The sequence below is a fragment of the Miniopterus schreibersii genome (genome assembly GCF_964146895.1).
Source record: "Miniopterus schreibersii genome assembly, chromosome: 21".
NCBI lineage: Eukaryota > Metazoa > Chordata > Mammalia > Chiroptera > Miniopteridae > Miniopterus > Miniopterus schreibersii.
Genome location: NC_138123.1, coordinates 8,503,310 through 8,528,980, shown reverse-complemented (window position 1 = coordinate 8,528,980; position 25,671 = coordinate 8,503,310). Strand labels below are relative to the sequence as shown.

At 36.7% G+C, this 25,671-nt stretch overlaps 1 protein-coding gene across 1 annotated transcript in view; it reads right to left on the bottom strand.

Annotated features, from left to right (window-relative positions):
* Positions 1-25,671, bottom strand: part of SMYD3 (SET and MYND domain containing 3) — a 356,940-nt gene that overhangs the window by 261,651 nt on the left and 69,618 nt on the right. The window contains exons 3-5 of the mRNA XM_081124212.1: positions 22,564-22,671; positions 20,706-20,763; positions 18,241-18,377 (exon numbers count right to left, since the gene is read on the bottom strand). Coding sequence (XP_080980338.1) covers positions 18,241-18,377; positions 20,706-20,763; positions 22,564-22,671 — 303 coding nt within the window. The remainder of the gene's footprint in view (positions 1-18,240; positions 18,378-20,705; positions 20,764-22,563; positions 22,672-25,671) is intronic.

The following is a 25,671-nucleotide window of genomic DNA, read 5'->3' as shown; positions in this document are numbered from 1 at the left end:
CTCCTTTGCTAATACATAAATGAAACTCCCATTCATATGTACATATGAATGTCTTGTGTATATCTTATTTTGGTAACCAGAGGTCTCAAAATTACCAATATGGCCAAAATTTCAAATGTTCCGCTCCATTTATCACTTAATGACATTTCCTTCTGTGAGACTAGAAAAATTATCATCACCATACCTATAACATCAAAAGCACAAGGTCATTTGTGCATAGAACTTACAGCACTCACAGGAATCTACCAGGATCCTTGCTTACTGTATCTTTAGAATTTATATCTCCCACTATTCACACTACCCACTCAAACAAAGACTGCAGCACATTCCAGATTTCAGACCCCATGACAACTGTGACCCACACACGACCTTCATATAGACCATTCCTAAAAGTCCAGCTTGCAATAATTAAGAAATAAGAAAAGGGGGTGTTTACATCAGATTAATGTTAAGTGGTTAAATTTTATGCATCAATATTGATGTAAGATAGCAAAACGGGGGGTAGAAAAATTAAGCAGTGCAAGTTGCTCTTGAAAAGAGACTACAAATATTTCCTAGAAATGAAATCGTGCTGGAGAGGTACATTCCATGTCACCTGCAGCCTCACCCACTTCCTGGGAGCACTGTCAGGAGCATTATCTGACATACAAGGCTGTCAGATGCTGCATATCAGCGCGTCTTCAGCTGTGAGATGAAGATTTCCCAGCAGACAAGCGCTGCGGCATTCCTGCATCCAGCATCTGGTGTTGCCTCTCAAACACAGAACAAAGAATGCAGCCGACTGAGAAATAGTTCCCCCTTCCTTTTACTGTCTGCAGCACTTACACAGTTACCTTCCATGGCTCACCTGGTCTACAGGCTAATTCTACCAATATCATGAAACTCGAGCAAAACTTCCATCTCTAGGTTTTTTTATTCTAAAGAAAATCCTCCACCCAAAGAAAGCTGAACGAGGGACAATAATGAAACTTGGCCTTCTGGCCCTTGCCAGCACTTTTTTCTTAATCTGACAATCAGACTTTTGCCACAGTCTTGGGAAGTCCAAATTTATTTAAAACTTGCCATACAAATTATTTCCCCAAGTTTCTGCTCAATGTAAACTTTTGGGTATGACAAAAAAAACAACAGACGCACTATAGTCACATTCTGAGAATATGAGTATTTTTCTACCAATTCCCTCAATGCCTGAACATAATCTTTATTTTAGAAATTTGTATGTAGTAAAAACTTACCAATACAGCTGAATACGAGAGGCATTGTTTTTGCTCATATCTGTATATTCGGCACTGAACACAGGGCCTGGCACACACCAGACACTCAATATTTGTTGAGAAGAAACAAATAGAAATCTTTTCTTTTAAAGAAAAGATGTGTTGCCTCTCAAATGTTTGATAATCTGACTTCCTGAATTCTAAATTCAAATGGAAAAATTTTCTTTCATTGAATTTCATTATAAAAGTGGATTTGAGTATCTTTGGAAAATATCTAACCCCAATCATAATGTAGCAAGGTCAAGTACACTGACCTAAAAGAAGCCATCTCCTGGCAGTGTGTGTTGGGCGGGGGGCGGGGGGGAGGAAGTGGAAGAGGGCATAGAGGGCACAGAGGGGATAAATGGTGTTGAAAAAAATGAAATAAAATAAAATGGATAAAAGAAGCCATCTCCTTGGTGACTAAAAGTGTGCTCCCCGGCCTTTAAAGGGATGTTTGAATGATACTCAGCACTTATGTGACTGATCCTGGCTGCAGGAGAAAAACGACACAGCAAAGTTAACTAGAGTAGCCCGCGTGCGGAGAGGAAAGCACTCAGGAAGGGAGCAGAGGCACAGGGAGGAGAGAAAGGTCTGGGCACACTCTGTGCGTGTGGTTTCTCTATAGGGAGTTTCTTCACGGATGAGGTGCACGTGTGAAAACAATAACTTGTCCAACCTTAAATTGGGCTCATAAGGAACTCCAAGGCTTGACTTTGCCTTAGAGGGCGAGGGTCTCGGACACATCAACACACTGTCCAGGTCACCGCCATTGGGTGATCCTTCACTTCACTCCTTTTCTTTCATTTCCTTTTCCTAATATCCATAAGCAACACCGTGACTGGCAAGACAGAGGAATAAAAGCACATGAGCCTCAGAAAATGAAGAGGGAAACTCCATATTCTTTCTTCTCACTTGATTTCTTCTTCCCTTGCCCAGGCAAGGAAACAAACCTGGCTTTATTCTGAGGCGAACACACATAATTAGACACAGCCTTCATCACTTACCACACTCATCCACCATCGACTACTCTATGACCAAATACAAAGCAGCTGAAGAAAAGGTAATAAGTAATGAACAAATTTCAGAGCACGTTTCTCAGGCAATTTTCTGCACATTAAAATAATATATCACTTCCCCTGTTTAAAAACTAAGACTCTTTCTTACACCTTGTGATGGTACAAACAAGCTCTTACTTTATTTTTTTAGTTTTTATTTATTTTTTAATCCTCACCCGAGGATATTTTTTCCATTGCTTTTCAGAGATAGCAGAAGGAAGAGAGAGAGAAATGTCCATGTGAGAGACACACATTGGTTGGTTTCCTCCACACGCACCCCAACAGGGGCCAGGGATCGAACCTGCAACTGAGGTACGGGCCCCTTGGCCAGAATTGAACCTGAGACCCTTCAGTCCATGGGCCGATGCTCTAACTACTGAGCCAAGCCAGCCAAGGCTAAACAAGCTCTTACTTTAAATACAACAGAAAATATGTAGGTTGATAAAGTTAAAAAAGAAAAAGATTCGAGAATATTGCCATTTCTTATCCTAGAGAAGGCCAGTAACTATATGGTCAAGATGAGCATCAGCTGCAAATTATGTGTACAGCTTGCTAACAAATTAGGGAAATGTTCCCCTTAGGTTTCTTTTCTGACAACTTATAAAATAATATTCACACACAGATTTGCAATTCAAATTCGATGTCTTAAGAGTACATTTTGCAGTTCACGCTCTGAGAAGAAAGAGAGTGAGCTAATAGTTGTGTGGAAGTAAAATTTGCTGCTGGCTTTTAGCCAGAAACATTAGACCAAATGTTTAGAGACCAGGAGGCATCTAAGCAAGCCCAGTGCATCTGGACTTTTCAATTCTAGTTGTTGCTTTTTTATGTGGACCTCCAAATAAAGGGCCAAATAAATTTAAAATTCATGCATTTAAAAACGTGGGTTTTTTTAAACAGAGGACAGAAAAGGAAGCAATTTGAAGGTCCTTTGAGAACATCTGGTGACAAGAAGCCCCAGTGATTTAAACAACATTAATAACCATATGTCTGGACCTATGTTCAGCTGTAATTTACACATTAAGTATAGGCTTTTATTTTCATACTTGAGAAAACATGCCAAGTAGTCAGTATTTATTATCATAGTTAACTTGCAGAATGAGAAACCTAATTACAATGGAAAGAAGAAAATACTGGTCTTGGGAAAAATGAATTTGATTATCAGACAGGTAGGCAGATAAGGAGCCATTTCTACCTCCCACAACCAATCCAATGTCTGCATCTTACACTTACTATATCTGTCACATATTGAAACAGTTATGATCACTATATGGGCAAATATATTGCTAATAAAAATCCACTCCAACATACTAGTCACTCTAGCACAGCACAGTATAATTTTTGTAGGTATGAGCTATAGTAAACCATGTGACACGGTAAAGGGCATGGTATACTACAAGCTTTCCTTAAGCAAAGTAATATGAGCAGGTATTGTCAAGTTATTACTTGACAATATCCCAGGGGGAAAAGGTCACGCTGAAGTAGAGTTTGGAGACAGAAGGCAACGTAAGTTGCTGAACAAATGGCAGAAGATTAGGCAGGGAGTTCCAGAGATGTTGAAAAACATAAGTATTGAGTTTAATATTCATTGATTCAACAAATATCCAGTGCCTATCATGTGCCAGCTACCATGGTAGGCACAAGAATTAGTGGGGAAAGCACTGGAAATGGAAATAGACAACTCTGGTTCCAAGTCCACCTAGACATTTAATAGTCGTGTGATCTGAGAAAACGCCATTGAATAGTCTCTGCTTGTAAATGTTTTCATACAAAAGAAAGGATAATATACCTATTTCCCAGGGTTATTGTTGGGGTTAAGTGAGATAATATATAATCCTAATACACGGCTGGGCAAAAACAGGTTTACAGTTGTTCACATGGAAAATAATACAGCGATTAATAAATACTAATACAAAAGTAAACTCTGTTTCACATACTCATGACTGTAAACCTAATTTTGCTCCACCCTGTACAATGCATATGTATTAGTTATTCCTGTTATCCACAAAGAATAAAACTAGTAACAAATACTGTATGTGCTATTTTATTAAAACAAGCCCATGAGATGAATAAGACAGGAACTGATACTCCAACATACAACTTTTAAAACCAGTCCCAGGAAACCTAAGCCATTTTCCCAAGACTACTCATATCGTTGGTGGGTGGCAAATTTCTTCGGTGTCAAATACAAGACTGTGATTCTCTTTACTTAGTGTCTCTCACAAACCTCAATGGCACCTAACTGTAAAAGACCCTACACCAAAGAGAGGGACTACAGTTGAGAAAGTATAGGGCTTTCTGACACAGTAGCTGAGAGGCTGATAAGCAAACAAAGTGTTGAAACTGTTTTCTTATTAAAAGATATCAGTTTTCTTATTGGACACGGGGTAATGGCAACTACAAGAGACAGCATAAAGTTTTCAGTCAGGGAAAAGATTCCCAATGTCCTAAGTTTTGCTTGAACAAGAAAATTCTAATATTAAAAACTGTTGGGGTTGCCATGGTAACAATCTATTTGCAGTCATGATGCTGGTGGTATTGTGTTATATTTCTCTCAAGGAAAAGTAAACTAGATGTAGCCAAGGAATTTAATAAAAGTATCTGCTTGACCAAAAGCCAAGATGTGATTGTTTTCAGACACTATAACAGGATTTAAATATACAGCAGAAGACCCCCAGGTTACGATACCAGTTCCATCAATAAAATTAAAAGACTCTGACCTTCATCCCAATACAAGGTGTAGCCATATGATCTGGAAAACTCAATTCCCTGAGCAAGAAAAATAAATCGCTAAACAACTGAGATGAGAGCCATGGAACAAGAAAGTCAGAATTCATCAAAAAGAGAACAAATCAATCCTCAAAGGAAGTATGAATTATAAAGACGAAATTCCTCACAGAAAGCTCCAAGCTTTCCTCTTAGCGTTTTGTTTTGTGTGTACGTGTGTATGTGTGTGTGTGTGTAGGTAGGGGGAGGGGATAAAACTCTAGGGCATCCTTGGATGATTTAACCTTCTTGTTTTACCTAGAAAATGTCAGAAGGGCACATTCAAAATAAATTGATTCTAATCAAAAAAGGAAGGAAGTTATTGTTATTAATTAGACCATTCTCAAGTCTGGACATGCACACTGCTTATGTAGACAGGAACCATTTCTATACAATCAGCAAAGCCTCAGTCATGACTATGAAAATCATATGGAATTTCTCTTGTTAAGCTTTTCTAGTACTTGACTCTACAACTATCTAAGAAACAGTAACATTTCCCACACAAATACTGTGAACAAATCACTTCTATTTGTAATGATTTTACAGAACAGCATATGCATGCTCCATGGCCTCAAAGACAGCCAGAATAAAAATTGCACTCCCTCTACTTCAACAATAAATTGGCTTTGTAAGAAAATATCAACATTTGTGAGAGAAGAAATTTTTTTCCTTCCTTACTGGCCAATTATTTCCTTAATGTATATGTGCAGTGCAGATTTATATATAAATAACTTTATTTTAACCATATATATATTATACATCAAATATACACTAATGTAAATATAATATATATTTTTACAAATACATGTATTTATATATAAAATTAACCAGTTATTTTCTGAAAACGATGTGTAATCAAATTTTCTACATAGCAAGCCAAGCTTTCCTTCTACTTTCAATATAAAATTATAGAACTTTCCCCCACCTGAAAAGAACTGGCTAAAAACATTTTTTTAAGTCATGGTTAAGATTACAGTATGCCTCATAAAATCAAAGCTTATAAATCTAAAATACATAAAACCCCTTCTTATGTGAAAGAAACAAGAGCACTATTTGTTTTTAAAGTCAGGAACTTGAAATTACTGACTTGTACTGGGAAGCAGCAACCCATCTTTTCTGTTTTTAATCCTAGCAGTATAAATAAATTTCTCGGCAAAAATATTTTCTCATGCATTAAATGTAAAAAATTCATTTATTTTTTCTGATATATAAATACCACTGCATCGATCAGAATATGCTATAAATATATCTGGAATTAGTAATGCTTTTTAATTAAATTAAAAGATTTTCCTTCCAAGACTTCCATTTTAGTCCTAAATATGTTATCTCCTCATTCTTGTCTCATAGGACACTGATCTCCATATTTTAGAAGCAGACAGCTTTACTTGTTGGTTCCTGTTAACAGAAGATCTTAAATTTAATTGCCACTATTATTTCTGAAATACGACTGTAGGAGAATCTTTCAGTATGATGAATACTCCATCATCGTTCATTTTTAAGAGATATTCAATATGAAAAGGGATGGGACAGGATAGTTGCTCTTTTCTGTCTTCTGGAAAGACAATCGGCAACATAGGCTTTTTCCCTTGCCCGTTTAAAATAAGCGATGAAATTTATTAGCACAGTTTAAAAATACGTATTTGCATATATTACAGAAAATGGCTTTTGTTTGTGTTGAAGGATTAAAGATACTTAGAGATATGGAAGGTATTGGCTATCTATAATCTAATGTTGTTATTACCGAAAAGATGAAAAATACACAAAAGTGTTCTCTTGGGACTACAGGTAAGGAAATTAGTCCTGCAAATGCTTAATGAATTATCACAATGAAGGTGCTATCAACCATCTTTGGGAGGGGTGGCGAGGTGGGGCATAAGTAGTAAGGTATGAATTTGAGATTTTGTAATATTTCTGCTTTTTATGTGTTAAGACCATGAGCTCTGAGGTCAAAGATACCTGGCTTAGGGGCCCATGTCTGCCACTGACTAGCTATGTGACTTTGGGCAGAGTCCCTCACCTTTCCAAGCCTCAGTTTATCTCCTGCAATACAAAAATAATAATGGTGCTTACCCCACAGAATTTCCGTAAAGATTTGAAAGATAATCTATGCAGAGCACAGTGTCTGGCACATGGCCATTATTCAATGCTGGCTCTTAGTCTCAAAGCACACCAAATTGTCTTTTCATTAGGGATTACAAAGACCTCAGGAAATCAAAGCCTGAGTTTTATTGCAAACAAATAGAAACAAGGAATATTAACTTCAGGTTGGATAATAGAGAACACCCAACCTGCCAGTGGAGTTCATTTTCTTTCTATAATAATGCTATCCATCCTAAGGATGGTTTTAGCTTTCCAGAGACATAAGTCCTCTCTGATTATCAATACCAACCCTGATGTTCTGATGAGTATTAAAATAATACCAGTTCCAAAATGTACACATGGAAAACTTAATGAAGAACAAAGCCCAAATCTGCCTATTAAACATAAATAAGAACTTGAAAAGTCTTATGAACAAATCAACTATAAAGAGATAGTGAAAAAAGAACTGAAACTGTTCCCCATGATGAAAGTACATACATTTCCAGCATTCAACAGATTCCAATCAACAAACATGTATTAAGTAATTCATCGTCCCCAAGAATATCCGAACTATAGGAGCCAAGATAAACCAACAAGTAACAGTGACAGAAGAATCACCAAGCTCCACAGAAGCCTGACAAAGAGATAGTATACTTCCTGCCTCAGGTATGAATACAAACAAGATGGTCACAAACTGAGATTCATTCATTTAGCAAGTCTGAAGTAATGAAACTTATGTTTTAGTAAGTTGCATGCGCAAACTTTCAACTATCTATCAGGAGCATCTTTTGTGGAAAATATTATGTTACATGCTGTAAGGGAACGCAGTAAGATTTCCGAAATCTCCGAAGCTTTACAATCCAGTTGGGGAGCAAATCATACATAATGAAGTGAGAACTCCCCAAAGACAACTGATTTTTATCTTTGTGTTCCCATCCCTTTGTACAACACCTGCAACATCGCTGGCACCAAACAAATGTCGGCAAATAGTGAATAAACAATGACTAAAACACAAAGCAGAATATCCGATGGCCAGCTGGCCATCAGTACTGGAGTGTAGCAGGGGAGCATGGCATGTCCAGTGGGGTAAGCAGGAAGATGAAGGTATACGCCGTTTCTGTCATGCAGTATCCATTCCCCATACTCCTCTGGTAACCATCTCTTCCCTGTTACCGGTGTCTCCCTGCTCTCTTGGAGCTAATGCCAAGGGTGGGCATGTAACCTAGGCAGAGCAAATAGAAATCACGTATCCCCCTCGTTAGGGCAAATGGTTCAAGCATGTGTACTTGACCCAAACCGTGCCAATTAGATACAATCGCAGCTAACCTTGAGAATTCTGCTTAAGCAACCAAGAAGACAGATCTTTTTCATGCTAGATTTGGAGCTGAGAGGATGAAAACTTAGAGATTCTGACCACTGTCTTGTGTCTGGCCACCACATGAGGGAGCGTATCTGAGAATGAAGGCATCTACTGGAAAGTGAGTCTAGCAATGGAGGAAGATCAGTACCTAATGACACTGTCCTGCTGGGTTTAGCAATACTAGAAGGTGGCATTTTTCAGTTCAAAGCCAACAAATCCTTTTTTTTTCCTGCTTCATTCAATATCAGGATGCTTTCAAGGAACTTTCAACATAATTATATTTAAGTTATTTATATATATGTTTTATGTCTCCTACCAGATGGGACAGAAAATATCCTTTTTGCACACAGTGCTATGGACCGTCAATACAAACTTACTGAGTTAAAATTTATTAAAGCTGGTTCTTTCTGACCTAAAATTTCCAAGTAAGAGTCACAGTGCTGCCCGGCCCAGTGTGGCTCAGCGGTTGAGCGTCGACCTAGGATCCCAGACGATTGGGGTTCGATTCCCGGTCAGGGCACATGCCCGGGTTGTGGGCTGCAGCCGATCAATGACTCTCTCATCATTGATGTTTCTATCTCTCTCTCCCCCCCTCCTTTCCTCTCTCTGAAATCAATAAAGATATATTTTTTTTTAAAAAAGTCACAGTGCTTTGTGCTGACCATCTTTTCCCACTTCTCCAACATGCTCTAGAAATAAAAGGAGCTGAGGAATGGAAACACAAACCAGTTCCACCCCCCTTCTTACTGCCAATACGTGATACTAAACATCACAGCGATGTGCAGCATACAGGGCTGGGGAAGAATACCCCCGGCTAACTACAATAGCAGTGTCTAGAGAAACTGCCCGCCAAACTGTCAAGTTCAAAACAACAATAGTATATGATATTGCAAGGAAGAATGGTTCACATTTAAAATATATGATAGCACAAAGGCATTCTAGAATTTTATGTTCAATGTACTGAATAGAAAGCAGCTGTTAGGCAAGGGACGATTAAATGACTTCAATGTGAGAGAATTAATCACATTTTCTTATACTTGGGATTCTGCTGTCACTTGAAAATAAAAATGGAAAGGATTATGTCAACGTTCTAAAAAGCAGCATAAAGACAAGTACTCAAACTATTACTGATCTAGAAAAATGTGAATTACTTTTTGCCTAAGATTTAAAAGCTTAATTATACCAAAAGGGTTTTTAAGGCATTCATTATCTATTACTATAATCAATAGACTATCAAAGCTGCTTCTAAAATCAGTATTTGTAAATTGTTCAAAATTATTTAATGTCACCCAGCTGGTGTGGCTCAGTGGCTGAGCATCAACCTAGGGTCCAGGAGATCACAGTTCGATTCCCAATCAGGGCACATACCCAGGTTGCGGGCTCGATCTCCAGCAGGGGGCATGCAGGAGGCAGCCGATCAATGACTCTCTCATAACTGATGTTTCTCTCTCCCTCTCTCTCTCGCTCTCCCTTCCTCCCTCTGAAAAAAAGAATTTTTTTTTAATATTTAATGTCAACAAATATATTGGCCTAAACTCTTCATTGGGGCTTCCCATTTCACTAAATAAGCTCAAATTCTAGTAAAACAATGTACTTATCAAAACATGTTGTCATATTATAATATGAATGGAAAGTGAGAATATTATGCTAAGTGAAATAAGCCAGGCAGCAAAAGACAAATATCACATAATCTCGCTTATATGTGGAATCTAAAGAACTTAATAAACTGATGAGCAGAATAGATTCAATGACATGGAAGCATAGATGAGACTGACGAATGTAGAGGGATGGAGGAGGGTGGGTGGGTGGAGGGGCAGAGAGTAACCAAAGAATTTATATACATATATGCACAAGCCAAGGACACGGACAATGGTGGGGAGAGGGACTAGAGAGGGGGAAGCAACGGGGGGGGGAATGGGTCACTGGGGAGAAAAGGGGACATCTCTAATATTTTAAACAAAAATAAAATTAAAAAATATATATATATATGCAGATAAAAACGTAAGAACAGGCACTTGATTATTATACTGCTCCAGTCTGGCATCAGTACAGTGAGTTGACCAGTTTATCACAAAAGAAAATAGCCCAAAACTCCAATGTATCAAATACATCAGAATTGAATGGCAGAGAGGAAATATCCTTATTTCCTCAACTTACCAGGGAGAGGTTTTCAGCATTCTATTTTGTTTCTCATGATCTGTATCTACTGAGGTCAATCTAAATATCTGCTTAAGTTACTGGGCTTTGAAATTCTACTTGGAAAAGACCAAGCTAGACTGTGGAATAGGTATTTCACGGAGAAATGGTCCCAGGGACACTAACTAGTTTGGAAACGAGGAAGTCATTTGCTGAGTGGCTTCATGGCCAAGAGGCTTTAAAAAGCCAATCTCATAGAACTCTTCCTGTGATTTATGATGTAGCAAGGCAGATCCCATCCCATTCTAGAAATGTAAGTGCAAATGGGCCCCAAGAATTTGGTGAAGTCTATTAAAGAAATGAGACTGGCCCTGCAAACAGGGGGGGTTAGGGGACATATTAACTCATAACAAATGTATTCTGCTTAAGGGAAAACCAGACGCAATATGTGGAAGTCCAGGTTTTTAAAACAGAGCAACGAGCTTACCAAAATAAATCTTTTCCCAGAAAAAGATTCATAATAGGACCATAATAATATCCAAATTTTCCTAGTTCACATAACATGACATATTATTTATAGGAATTAAGTTCACAAGCAAGACTTTTAGGAAAAAGTATACCGTACAAATACACCATTTAATCCCTATGTTCATTATTTTTCTATAAAGATAATTAGCAGTAATTAGTAAGTTGGCAGCTTTTTCAGATCTGCTTGTTCAAAAACCATGAATCCTTTGATTCTTCACAGGGGGCCAAAATGATCAGAGACAAAACTACCTAAAAGGAGAGAATGCCATGAATGGACTAGGAGGAAAGATTTCCAAAATGTCTGGATGAGAGATGCTGCCAATCATCCCTGGCAGCTGTTCGAGTCTCATGGACTGGAGCTCTCGGCTGTTCCCTTTGGCAATAAACTAGTCAGTTCATGATACCAGCACCTGGCTGGAGGGACAAAATAAGAGAAGTGCCCAATTTCATTTTTTATCTGCTTATAGTTTATAGTATTTTCCCATTCCTGCCATAATAGGACATGTATAAGGGAACTGAGAAAGGCTTCCTAGAAAAGGGGGCATCTTAAGTGAATCTTGAAGAATACAAAAGAATTTGCCAGGAAGGATGAAAGAAACTGTGTATGCCAAGGCTGTAACCAGGAAAGAAATTCTGACCATTGTATATATTGCATTTATATTCTATTGCATTATAAAATGTCTTAATCTGTAAGTGCAATATTTACAGAATCATAGGGAAAAAGCATGTCCATAAGAGCTGGAAAACAAGACCCAAACTGAAGGCTCTTGAATAATAAATGTTTTCATATTCAGTACTTCCAGGTTGTGGAATCCAGATTTCAAAAAGTAGTTGGCTCCATGCAAATTCCATTTCAAGCATCATTATTTTCACATAGAATCATGGCAACATCAGTTCAGAATCATCTGATATGAAAAACCCACCCCTCCCTCCCACTCACCCTACCAGCACTTTAGATGTGAATGCGTGAGGGAAAGAGGTGAGTAAGACATGATGCACCACCTACGTGAAAGGTAACAGAAATCCTAATTAAATAATGTAAAGCTTTGCCTAGAGCAATACTTTCATATTAGTGATAGAAATCTTATCAAATATTCTCATTTCTCATACTCTGAATTTTGCTCCTAAGGCTTATAATAGCTTATAATTAGAGCTCCACTAGAGAACTAGCATAATACAGAATGCAGTATGGAGGGATCTGGGAAAATATGAAATCAAAAGAGCCAAGTTGAAGCTCTTGCTCCTTTATTTATGTGTGACCTTAAGCATTTCCTTATCCGCAAAAGGAGATACCAATAATAACTCAAAGGGCTATTGTAGAAAATAAATGTTATATTTTTTAAAGTATTTTGTGAGTAAAAAATGAAATTAAGAAAATAAAATCAGGTAGGTGCAGCACTAGGAAACTTGTGATAAATCCCTCAATTGTCCCTTGATCTACTGGCATAAGACAAATGCCAGTGTCTAATACCCATTGGCTTCCTGGCTGAGTATGGAACCAAAAAAATGAGGAATAGAAGATAAAGCCACATACTGTCAAGTACATGATACAGCAGTTCTGATTATAACCGAGTCATCTGATGGGAGAATATACAGTTGGTTTGGAAAGCTAGTCATTTCAACACAGCTGTGCAGAACTGCCGAGGTAGAAACTCATCATCATAGGGACAACCTGATCTAGTTTCAAATGCGATAATGTATGTAAGACATTAACAAAGTAAGTGTTTTCTTCTATTTATTTATTTATTCCTAACCCTTAGTGAAATACAATGTCTTCTACTATATTACTAAATTAAAAAATTTTAAAGTTCTTGAATTAAATTCACTTAGAATAAAAAAGAAAACTCAATAAACAATTATTGTACACACAGTGTGTTTATAAATGTGACTGGCAACGCAAAACTGTAGAACTAATGGTTTGTTAGAAGGTAATAGGTGAAATATTTCCTCTCCTTTTCTTTTAATTAGAGAACTTTCCGATAGCATATTCTGTTTCCTACTAAGCACAAAAAAGCTTCTGGCTTACAAATAATAATTTAAGGGTTGGCAAACAATGGCCCAACAGCCACATCTGACCCACCACCTGTTTCCGCATAGCCTACAAGCTAAGCATGTTTTCTTACATTTGTAAACAGTTGGGAGAAAAATAAAAAGAAGGATACTTAAGCATTAGTGAAAATTATATAAAAGAATCAATGTTCAGTGTCTATAAACAAAGTGTTATTGGAACACAGTCATGCCCATTCACATATATTGTCCATGGAAGCTTTCAGCTACAATGGCAGAGTTAAGGAGTTGCCAGAAATCATAAGTAGTCCTCTCACTGTGCATTACAAATCACTGACTATATGGACTTTTACAGAAAAGGTTTGCTAACTTGGGAATAGTTAATATAATAATCCATCATTTCCTGAAGAATTTAGCACAATAGAAGCCTCTGTGATTCTGAGCTATCAACTAACTTACTAAACTTCTTCAATTTTACCATGATAAAGATATCTTTTTACTTCTTGTATACTTATAGTAATGTATTAATTTTTAAAGGTATTTAATAAAGTGTACTCTATAAAACTGCAAAGGGACAGTTTTCATTCATTCCTTCATTCAGTTAACAAATACCTACTGTATACCATGAAGACTGCTAGGAATTCAAAATAAATAAAATGTAATTTCTGGCTCTAAGGAAGTCACATTCTAGTAAGGAGACACAGTACTCTAGCAGAGGTTTTTGTCACTAAAGGGAAAGCCTAAGCAACAGAAGTAACCTCTACCTTTTCACAATGACATATTGTCATTTAAAAACATCATCTCTATCTGAGTTAATGGCAAGTTATACACTCAAATAGATAAGGCAACAAAGTTTGGCAAATACCTTTATACATCAGTAGTTTTAATCAAAGCATTTGCCTTATATAAGTAATTAACCTTGACCACCACAGAAATAATTAAAAATGCTAATTAAGAATTTACTAATTATCCTCCCAACTTCAGAAGTTAGCTGGCATCTGGCCTTTAACTATGATAGACATACACCAACTTATCATAGGTTATGTACACATAAATGAAGAGAAATATTAACTGAATGGCTAAAAATGAACATGATAAACATAATCGTTAAAAACACATGACTTGTTTTGTTTAGAAAGCCCAAGTGTCCCACAAATGTCACTTAACTTAGAAGAACATTTGTGAGAATAATTGTCTCTTGAATCTGCTCAGAGATTCAATCTATTGTAATAAAGGAAAAACATATAAATCATAAATGCATCAGCATTTCATCATAAGAATGCCAGGATCCGCATGCAGTTAAGTATCTTGGCTGTTTGCCTGCTTTACTTAAAACCAGAAGAGACGTAAAATCCCAATTACTAAGTCTTCTAGCAGCTGTTCTCAGCGGACAAGAGATGCTCACCCAGCAGCTACCTCCAAATATACAGATACATGCACCCAGTGATTGGAGGTTAGCAATCCTGGTGTGTCTGCTCGCTCTTAGTACTAAATATTTAATGGCATGTTTTTCCTTAATAGAACCCAGGCACATCTGATCAGTCACTAGGATCATTTAGTAATGCAGTGGAAGTTATCATACTGCCATTTCACATCAAATTTGTAATTAGATAATTCATCATTTTATTAATTCAAAGGATTGCTCTCTTTACTACTTTATAGCATGCTACAGCGGTGAAACCCAACTGAACTGATCGACAAAAAACTCTGAAATTTGTTCCTATATGGAACCCTTGTAACCCTCAAGTGGCAAATACTCACACCCCTGACCTTTCAAAATAACAAAGGCGACTGTCTCCCCACAAATGAGCCTACCAGCAACACTAAAGTAATAAAACACCAGCAATGCGGTATGAGAGGGCCAACAGAACTGAAAATTTAAAATTAAAAACTGAGCATATCATCAACAACTTGTTCTTGCTTTTGACTGAAGCACGTCACTCCTCAGCAAATAAAAAGGACAAAAAGCAATTATTTAGTAATTTTTCCTCCACATACTCTACTAACATTAGGACATTATGGCAGAACATGACATAATTTATTAACACTCTGTGTCTAATGGCATATACCAGCCAAATGCAAGTATGTAATCTTGAATATAACATCATTTTCTAACATATCTCAATAAAAAAGTTATTATTTCTTTTCATATTATAAGCAAGCAAGATTTTTGTTTTAACGCATTCTCCACTGTTAATCTAATAAAAAAGAATTCTCCAATAAATGAATTTACTAAGAATAAAACTGAAAGTAAAATTTAAGTATCACAGTACAAAAAAATACTTTCCAAAATCCTTACTTTCAAAGTGGTACAATCGCAGTGTATGTTGCAAAACCAGCTGCAACTAACAGCATTAAAAATTCGAGTTTGGAGGTCACATATGTGCCCTAAAGAACACAAATAACATGCTACCAGGAGAATTATTATTTTGTTTGAAAGGAAAAGGGAAGGGACATCTTCCCAAACAGATGAAGAATTTCTAATCAAAAAAATTGTGGCAGTTGTATAGTTTTATGACGTTAACAAGTACTTTGCCAAGCTCTGGAAACACTAACAATGACATGTTTTGTGGTCAGGAAGGTCACTTTTATTCTTGCTGCTTCCAATCTACTGTGTTTTGAAAAGTTTCATGCAACTAGTTTATTTTCTGCTTTATTTTTCAGATCTTATTACATTTCTAGTCTACCAAATACATTTTTAGAAAAGGAATTCTAAGTCCAGAAAAATATAATTAAGTAGTTTTCTACAACCTATATTCAGTACACAAAAAATAAGCTCAAAACTAGGACTCCTGACATTAAGTTTAGGTTATTAATAACCATTACCAATTATCAATGTAATAATTTTCAATGTACATTCTGAGGGATGGAACAGAAAAATACTGTACATTCAATGCCATTTCAGTGAATTATATGACAACTGAGTAACTTTTATATTTAATTCCATCTTTTTAAGATGCATGTGAAAGAAACACTTCATTCATCAGAGAAAGCTTGTTTTTACATTTCCTACATGATATCCCAAGGAACTACGCTGAAATCACGGAGTTGTTATGAATGCAGGACACAGTATGTGATTTCTGTCCACAATAGCTATGGGCTGAAACCAAATCAGTTACTAAGGGAAAGGTACTTTTTCCTGTTTGCAAAATTTCTTCTCAAACAAGAGAGATAATTATCAGCATCTCAAGAGACACCAGCACTGGGCACAACTCTGAGCAAGCATCAGAGACTCTGGTTGACAATCAGCCGTAGGTTGCTCTATGTGACAGCACAGGGAGACATAAGACACTGAAGTCCTACAGTCGAATATGAATAAAGCTAGGAGCAGGGGCCAGCAGTAGTAGTGTGAGACACTCTAAGTACTTTCACCTGTGAAGTTGATATTATTATTCCCATTTATAGATGAAGAGATTGAAGCTAAGAGAATTTCATTTACTTGCCTATGAAAGCAATTTAACCACCATACTATTCAGCGTCCCATTAAAATCTGTCCTCCCTCTCCTACTTTGTCAGGTTTTAAAGTTTATATTTATTATTATTCATATGTACATTTTCTATATTTGTAATAAATGTTTAGAATTCAATCAGTAGATTGATCCATTGCAACTGTCATGTTGAGATAAACCCATTTTGAAATCTATCAGAAAATTGTGTTTGAGGATAGAAGTGGGGGGGAAACTGTGGGATGGGAAGGGAGGGGCCTGCAGAGGTGGAGGCACACACCTTCTCTTCATTAACAATTTAACAAAGAGGTAGCAGAGATGAATTTGGCCTCTATTCTGCACGAACATATAAATAACTGCATGTTTCCTGTTCTCTCACCAGCAAGTATCTACAAGGTACCTGCTACCCTTTGGCCATCTTCATCAATGTCAGCGGCAACCATCACTTTCCTTAGATCTCATACCTCATACCTTTATTTCCATTGAGCCACATACCCCCAAGTAACATACAATCTAAAAAGACAAAGAAAAAAAACACCAAAAAAAACCCTATGCAAATAAAGCTTTAAGTAAGGCACTTCAGTCTGTCCATCCAACCAGATGAACAACTCTGCAGCACCCCTTATACAGGAATTCTGCAGGTACTGTTACCCTCACACATTTTCTATTGCCAAAATGCAAAACCAGCATTTTAAACATCAAGCTTCTATTCAGAAGTTCTAAATATAACTGAAATACATATTCTACCTTTTCAAATCTTCAGCAGAGGTCAATATATTTTTCTCAGCTCAGGGAGTTAGGCAATCAGCACCCCCTCAGTCCCCAGCCACATTTCTACACCACTGTCTGTAACTGTTTCCCAGCACCATCCTCTCTCCTGAAATTCCCAGAATCGATTTCTGCTTCCCATGTGAAATCCTCCTGGACCCCTCCTCTAGAAATATTTATCACTCCTATGTCTCATGTTACCTGAATTTTACAGCCAGGCAACAAATTCATAAATGGAGGGATATATTTATACAGCAAACTCCTACAATCTAAACTCCAATAACTCACAGATAAGAAGAGGCTAAAGGAGTTCATCACCACCAAACCAGTATTACAAGAAAAACAAACAAAACTCACAGACAGAGACAACAGTATGGTGGACCAGAGGGAAGGGGGATGGGGGGTAATAGAGGGTAAAAGGGGTCAAATATACGGTGACGGAAGATTTTACTTTAGGTGGTGGGCACACAATGCACTATACAGATGATGTATCATAGAATTGTACACTTAAGACCTACATAATCTTATTAACCACTGTCACCCCCCCAAAATTTTAAAAACAGGATCCACTGCTGAAACACCATGACAAAACTAAATGAATGCAATGGCAGAGTATGCCTTGAGAGCTGACAATGAACATACCTGGTCATTACTAAGAACACTGATAAATCATTAAAAGTAAACACCCTCTTTAATATAAGCAATGCATTCTTTCATTCCCTACTCATTAACATAGGAGAGTGATATAAGACATGAAGGGTCCTGGATTTTCATAGATCGACAGGAAAATAAAGAGTGAAGAGTTGATTTATGGTATTAGCAAAGATACCAAACTTCACACTTACTTTTGCAAAGGCTTCAAAAATGTCAAAGGAAGGTGGCAGTTGAGAAGCATCTTGTATTTCTTCTCTCATGAAATGCTGAAATGTCATTTCAAGTTGCCTGAGGCCCTCTTTCTTATCTTCAGTCAGTTTGTTAATATCTTTTTTAAAGAGAAAATAAACAGCACAATCACACAGTGAACTTTTAATGGATAATTTTCAGGTGTTCAAAGGTAACTGTTAAACTAGATATTTCCTGCCCTAGATTCCATTCTGACAGAGAGCAAACACATCTCTCTCATTTTTGCCAACTATAAATCATGATATACACATTAGCAATTAAAATCTGCCAAAGTTCATCTATACTATAAGGTCAAACACCTATCAAAACAAAATAAATACATTCAGATTTAAAAAATATCAGAAACAAAATCAGTAAAGATGTGTCACCAGATTTCCTATATCATCCTGTACACATGTTCAAACCATGATAAATGCTTATTAAATCAGTGAACATAAGCAGATTTTTCTATGAAACAATTGACAACAAGGTCATGACTATCTGAGAAATAGTATCATCTCACAGGGGAAAGAAACAAAAAACAGAAGATGGGAACTGAAAAGTTCAAACTGGTAAAATTTGTCAGAAAGTACATCAAGAAAACATAGACCAACCAAAGAAATCTCAACTTCAAGTTATTTCTTGGTTGAATAAACAAGATATGGTACTGCTTCAACTGAAACAGAAGAATAAAGTTCTAAAGCCATTATCACCTTTTTAAAAACTCAGTTTAATTTATACCACAAAGGAGTGTTAAGGTTAAGAGAGCACAATTCAATTAATAATGTTTGAGAGCATTTCACTTTAAGGCAGTATGTACAACACTGCTACTGAGCAGGGCTAATGTTAATAATGAAACTCATTCCAAGATATGTTAATTACTTAGCAGTAATATATCAAGAAAAAAATGACTAAATAGTTCTCTATTAAAACTTGGAAAGATACATCAGTTGAACTACAGCATAACTCTGTTGCGCATGCCGGGTCTACACATTTTCTTTAAATTACTTGGTCCATAGGAAAATTAACCCAATGATTTCTTTTTTTCTCATTTTAAATTGTAGTAAAATATACAAAACATAAAATTTACCACCTTTACCATTTTTAAGTGTACAGTTCAGTAGTATCAAATGCACTAACACTGTTACACAAACATCAGCACCATCCATTTCCATAACATTTTTCATCTTATAAAACTGAAACTCTATACCCAGGAAACATAACTCCCTGTTCACCCCTCCCCACAACCCCCGGTAATCATTTTACTTTCTGTCTTTATAATTTTGATTGCTCTAAGTACTTCATATAAATGGAATCCCACAGTATTTGTCTTTCTGTGATTCGCTTATTTCACTTAGTATAGTGTCCTCAAGGTTTATCCGTTGTCAGAATGCCCTTCCTGAATAACATTCCATTGTGCATATATAACACATTTTGCTCACCCATTCATCCACTGATGGAACACATGAGTTGCTTCCATGTTTTAGCTGTTGTGACTAATAATGCTATAAATGTGGACGGGTAAATATCTGCTTTCAATTCTTCTGAGTGTATAATCTGAATCCAGGACCATATGGTAATTCTATCTTTAATTTTTTGAAGCACCTTCATACTGTCTGCCATAGCAGTCATGCCATTCTACATTCCTACCAGCAGTGTACAAGGGTTCTGATTTCTCTACATTCTCACCAACGCTTGTTCTTTCCCCTTTTTTTGACAGTTGCCATCCTAATGAGTGTGCGATGATTATCTCTCTGTAGTTTTGATTTGCATCTCTCTAATGATTGGTGATTCTTAAATAATAATTATCATTAGCAAATAGGATCCCATAACCGTAAGTCTACTAGATTTGTCTCCATCCAGAAATATTAAACTGTGTAGCAAATTTACTCTATGAGCTCTGGCTACCTTTGAGTTGAGGTCATTCACAACCTCCATGAAGAGCATCTGTGCCAGTATGAAAGAAAAAGGAACACTACATTCACTTAACACTCAGGTTTGGAAGGCCTGTCCCTGTTCCCAAGTAGCCTGGCCATCAGGAGAAGAACAGGCTCAGTGCTGAGGGCCCGAGTCATCTGTATCCCTACCTCCCTCATTACCTGAAGGACCAGTGAACCTGAATGCTCCCTGGACCACGACACCACCCTGTTCACATCACTGTTCCCTGACATCAAAAAGAAACCAAGAGCGGCAAGAAGAAAATAAGGGAGGGAGAAGCACAAGAAAAATCATTTTGTCAACTGGAGTGGGGGTTACACTCTCCTCACTACCTCACCTGGCGCTTCACAAACTCCTATATGGCCAAAGCTACCTGGAATGAATTAAATAAGCTAATGTTCGAACTTCTTCACATATCAGAGACACAATGAAACAAAGCAATTCACCAGCTCAGCAATAATGGACAGGATGCTGATAGACAATCACTTACTTGATTCCAGATCATAAAATGAGTAAAGTTTCTCCGATTCAGAGGGGGTTTCTTCCATCTATGAAGTAAAGGCGGAAAACACCAAAACAATTTCAAGTTTTCCAATACATAAATAAATATGTTTGAGTATCTTTAGAGATTTAAATGAAAGTCTATTAAAAAGCAAATTTCTATACAGTATATTCCTTCTCTTCATCACTTTCTTACAGTTGAATTCTTTAATCAGTAACAACTTTAAAATGAAATAAACTTGTGACTTAACTACCAGCTTAATTTCCAAATGCAAAACTCTTTTACAAGTTTTCATAGGTTTATGTTTCCCCAGCTCTACCTATACAACTTGTGTCATTGAAAGGATTTTATTACAAATTATCATAAAAAAGCAAAGATAGATGAATAAAAATAATAACTTATTACAACCTGTACAACCCTGAGCTAGTTACTTAAACTTGAGTCAAGAAGAATCAATTTCCATATCTGGAATATGGGAATACTAATAGCACCTGATTCATTGGGCTGTAGTGGGATGAAATGAGGTATATCATGTACAGCAATGACCACAGGGCCTGGAACAGTAAGTGCTCAATAGAAAGTAACTATTTTACAACTGCTTTCTATTAGACTTTGATTCAGTAGATCAAGGGTGGTGAAGGAGAACTAGAACCATGGGTGATTCTAAAGCAAGCCATTTCTGCTCTAACAGTGGTTCTTTTATCTTTTCAATATTAATAAAGTAGAAAAAAAGTTCACACTCAAATACAATAGTGGTTATCTTTTTAATATCCAGTGGTTAAAGAAATGCATAATGACAAAGCTGCTCTGATTTTATTAATGCTTTGAAATAAATTTGTATGTTTTAGTTCAATACAATGTACACATTTGAAAATGGTAGTAAGTATGTATGTTGTATATTCAGTCCAAAAACAATGCTCATTTGGTATTGCAAGTGCATTTTTTTAAATTAAGATGTAATTGAAATATAACATTGCATTAGCTTTAGGTATATAATCATACTTTTACATTCTTAAATACCCTTGTAAAATTTTATAGCCAAAAAAAAAGTCCATAAAAAAACAGGACAGAACAGAGCTGAAGACTGCAATAATTTGAGGAGATATTCATGCTAAAGCCTGACCCCAAAAAATCTGGAAGGTGTCACCAGAGGGGGATTTCACAGAATCCTCTAGCTGTTTCGGCAGAGTCAGGAAAAGAACTGAAGAAACAATTTCACTGAATCTTGACTGTAAATAAAAAAATAAGTACTCTTCTATGAATTATCATCAAATTAAAATCTCATTTGAAGAGGCAACAAAAAAAATTATAAACATGGCCTGTGCATTAGTTCACAGTAGAAAAGTAATAAAGTCAATGTAACAGACATTACTAATATCTCATGTGACAAATACAGGATCTTATGTCTCCAATCCCAAGAGATCACACCTGAGGCCTTCAAAGCGGGGCTGTGCACTTCATCACTGCCACTGATGCTGTGATTAATAGGAAAACAGCAACTTTTTGTCTTCAGACACTCCCTGGAATAGTCCACCTTCAACATTAACATGGGTTGAAATTCCCATGTTAAGAACGATACATGTGCCCTGGCTGGTGTGGCTCAATTGGTTGAGTGTCACCCCATGCACCAGAAATCACCAGTTAGACTCCTAGTCAGGGCACATGCCTGGGTTACTGGCTCAATCCCCAGTAGGGGGCATGCAGGAGGCAGCCAATTGATGTTTCTCTCCCTCTCCCTTCCTCTCTCTATAATCAATAAAAACATAGTTTAAACAAAGAATACATGCAACTGAGAGTGCTTTTGTTAAATTAAAACCCAAGTGTATTTCACAAGTTCTATACTCACAAGTTTGACAACAACTCTGCCAAGAAGTCGGACAGAATCCGGAGGATATCTGGGTTTGCAGCTTTTAAGGCATTTGCATTCTCGCTTGTGGTCTGGCCAAGCTTTCTTCTGTTAAAATAAGAGTGGGGAGAGCATATAAGACATGTAAATTTAACTTTCATTTACACTGGTTTGATAGTTATCAATATTAATTTCATTTCAACAGCCTAAATATAACTGCAAAATAGAAAATGAAAGCAATATTTTAAAACCATTAATGATCCAGGATTCAGCCTTTACCAAGTATGCAATTACCAGGCATGGGCATTAAGAGCTTCTGCTTCACCTCTGTCCTTTAATTTGCGTCCCCACCCCTGGTTATTACCTGGCTGGTAGAGTACAAAGAGAGAACCATTATGACTTACTTAATAATTTATAAGATAGTCTTTTAGCTGATTAAATAGAATTCAATAATAGACAGCGATTTTGAATGCAAAAAGAAAATTCATTCCAAATTAGAAAATAAAACACATGGTTCAGGAAAATCAAAACAGGGCAGACAGCCTTCAGAATTTTCTGCTGCTATAGTGGGCACAGAAATATCAGGAAAGCTAACATAAAAAATATAAAACCTTTTTGGTTTTGAAGGTAACAAAAGATGTTATTAGCTAAAATGACCAAATGTCTGGTTTGCTCAGGACTGTCTTATTTATGTTGTCTTGGCCTAATTATTAATAATGCCCCTTTTCATTCAGAAAAGTATAGTTTGGGTGACAAATTATATGATCCTATGCCATGTGCTAGCCATGTGCTGGTGTGAGTGAAGAGACCAGTGAGCCAGACACAAATCTTGCAACACTAGGGATGAGAGGGCTAAAGGGAAGGACATTCTCTCTCTGAGTCTTGGGTCAGAAATGCCATGGCTCCCGTCATATGAATTACTTCTACATGAATATAAAGCCCAGATTATCTAATACTAACCCTGGAGAGTGGGAGACAGCTAGACCAAATGTCCAGTATGTTCTATTCCAACTGAGGTGCCCGATTCTCACAACTCTTATTTTAGAAATTGTATGTCTGCTTCCTAACTTCTGGGCCTAAAATTCCCCCTAGGAGGAACTCTCTTTTCCACTTATAGCACAAACATGCAGCACAACCAAAAATTTCAAAAAAGCTGCAGCTGCTTTGATACTGTGACTCAGATTCAAGTTCAAGCCAACATTTTGCTCGCAAAGACCACCCATATGAGTTGTTGGGGGAAGGATTGGTTTTCTGCTGCTACTTCTAATGACCCAAATCCTGGAGAGATCATTTACAAACGGTACATCACTTCTTTCATCAACTCCCCTCATGGTTACCTCACTTCATTCCTTCATATTCACCGCAGCCATGTTCTTAATGTGATGTTTGTAATCTTTTTGCTTAGTCAATGTAAAACGTATAAATACGTTTCCCGCATACAATTTATACTTCTCACTTCTAAACAAGACTGAGCTGGTTCAAAGTAAAGATATGTTTAAAATAAGGTTGTAAAATTTAACAGAAAATGCTAAAATTATGAAAAAAGTCCTATAGCATTTACTTAACATTTTACAGTGTGTCAGACACATGACTAAGCAATTAAAAAGGAAGATTTCATTTGATTTTCACAATAATCCAAATGGTACAGCCTTCTATTAAAGATGAAGAAAATAAAGCTCAACAGCTGGGATCTAACTACTAAGCTACATAAATATGAAAGAGGAGAGTAAAAATTCTTAGTATGCTAAACATGAGAGCTAAATAATTACTGTGTTGTGAGCTATATTTATTTGACTTGCCTTACAGGCAAGGCAAAAAAAATAAAAGTATAATGGCTTATATAATTCTCATCTGACAGAAAAGAAAAAAGCATAGCTCTACCAAGTATTAAATCACAGGAGGCAATTGTTCTGAGAATGCTAATCAACATACTGGACAATGTCTTCAACAATACAACTATAATGGCCTTTCATACAGCTACTTCTGTCAGTACTCACTCAAAGGCATAATATTAAAATATAACTCAGTGGGGGGAAATGTTTCTACTGTTCCAGGGACTAGTCCTGGAATAACAATTAGCAATTACCAACATGTATAAGATCCCTTAAAAAATATAATTCTATTGTCAAATAAGTTTGAAAAACACAACATAATGAAGACTCCGCTTAGCAATTCAAAATACTATGTTTAGTTTACTAGAAGTTCTAAAAAGCTCTGCATTAAAGAAACTTATATGTATTAGTTAACATGGAGTTTCCCGGAATTGTAATTGCCACCCTTTGAGAAGTTAAGTTGGTATATCCTGACTAAGATATACCTATATACTTTCTTTCCTTCAGCTGGTCATGGAATGAGAGTGGGTTCAGAAGACAAATTCACAGTCATTTGCACTGAGAGGGAATTAGAGTGTTGATATTTTTGATTGCTGATTGAAGAGAGAACCCTTACTTTGGTTGAAAAGTTTTCATTTGGTATTAGAAGTCGAGAAACCTGACAGGTGCCCTCAGTGGACTGGCTGTGTGGGCGGGAATGGACCACACGGTGCCAGTTGGTCTCTGAGAAAGCACCTTTGGCTCCATTCAAAGCCTGAGTAAGTAAGTGTTCAGCTCAAAAAGGGCTGTGCCTAGTAAAACAAGGCTGAGATAATTTGGACCAAAAGATATTTAGAGCAGATTTTAACCAACAGTTATCTCAACTACAAAAGATCATTCATTACTGCTTTGTTAAAACGTCCAGTTTTGAGCAGGTCAGGCTACCAGAGTGAGGTAACTACAAAATATACCCCTAGGTACTGAACCAACTGATCTGTTAGACAATGTTATTTAAACACTCAAATTCTGGAGAGTTCTTATCAAAAACTACTTTAGGACTTTAACATAATATTGAGCTTTCATTTTTCAACAATAATTAGAAACCAGACAATGTTTGTCAAGGCCATTCCTAGATCACTGCATAAAAACATCAGACAACATTTTTATCTTCCCCCTTGCTTCAGCAAAAAAAAAAAAAAAGGTCTTCTTTTCAACTAAAAGCCAAATCAGATCTATATTAGTATCATAAGCAATAGCACAACTTGAAACTGATCTCTAATACAGTGTAAGTTTTACA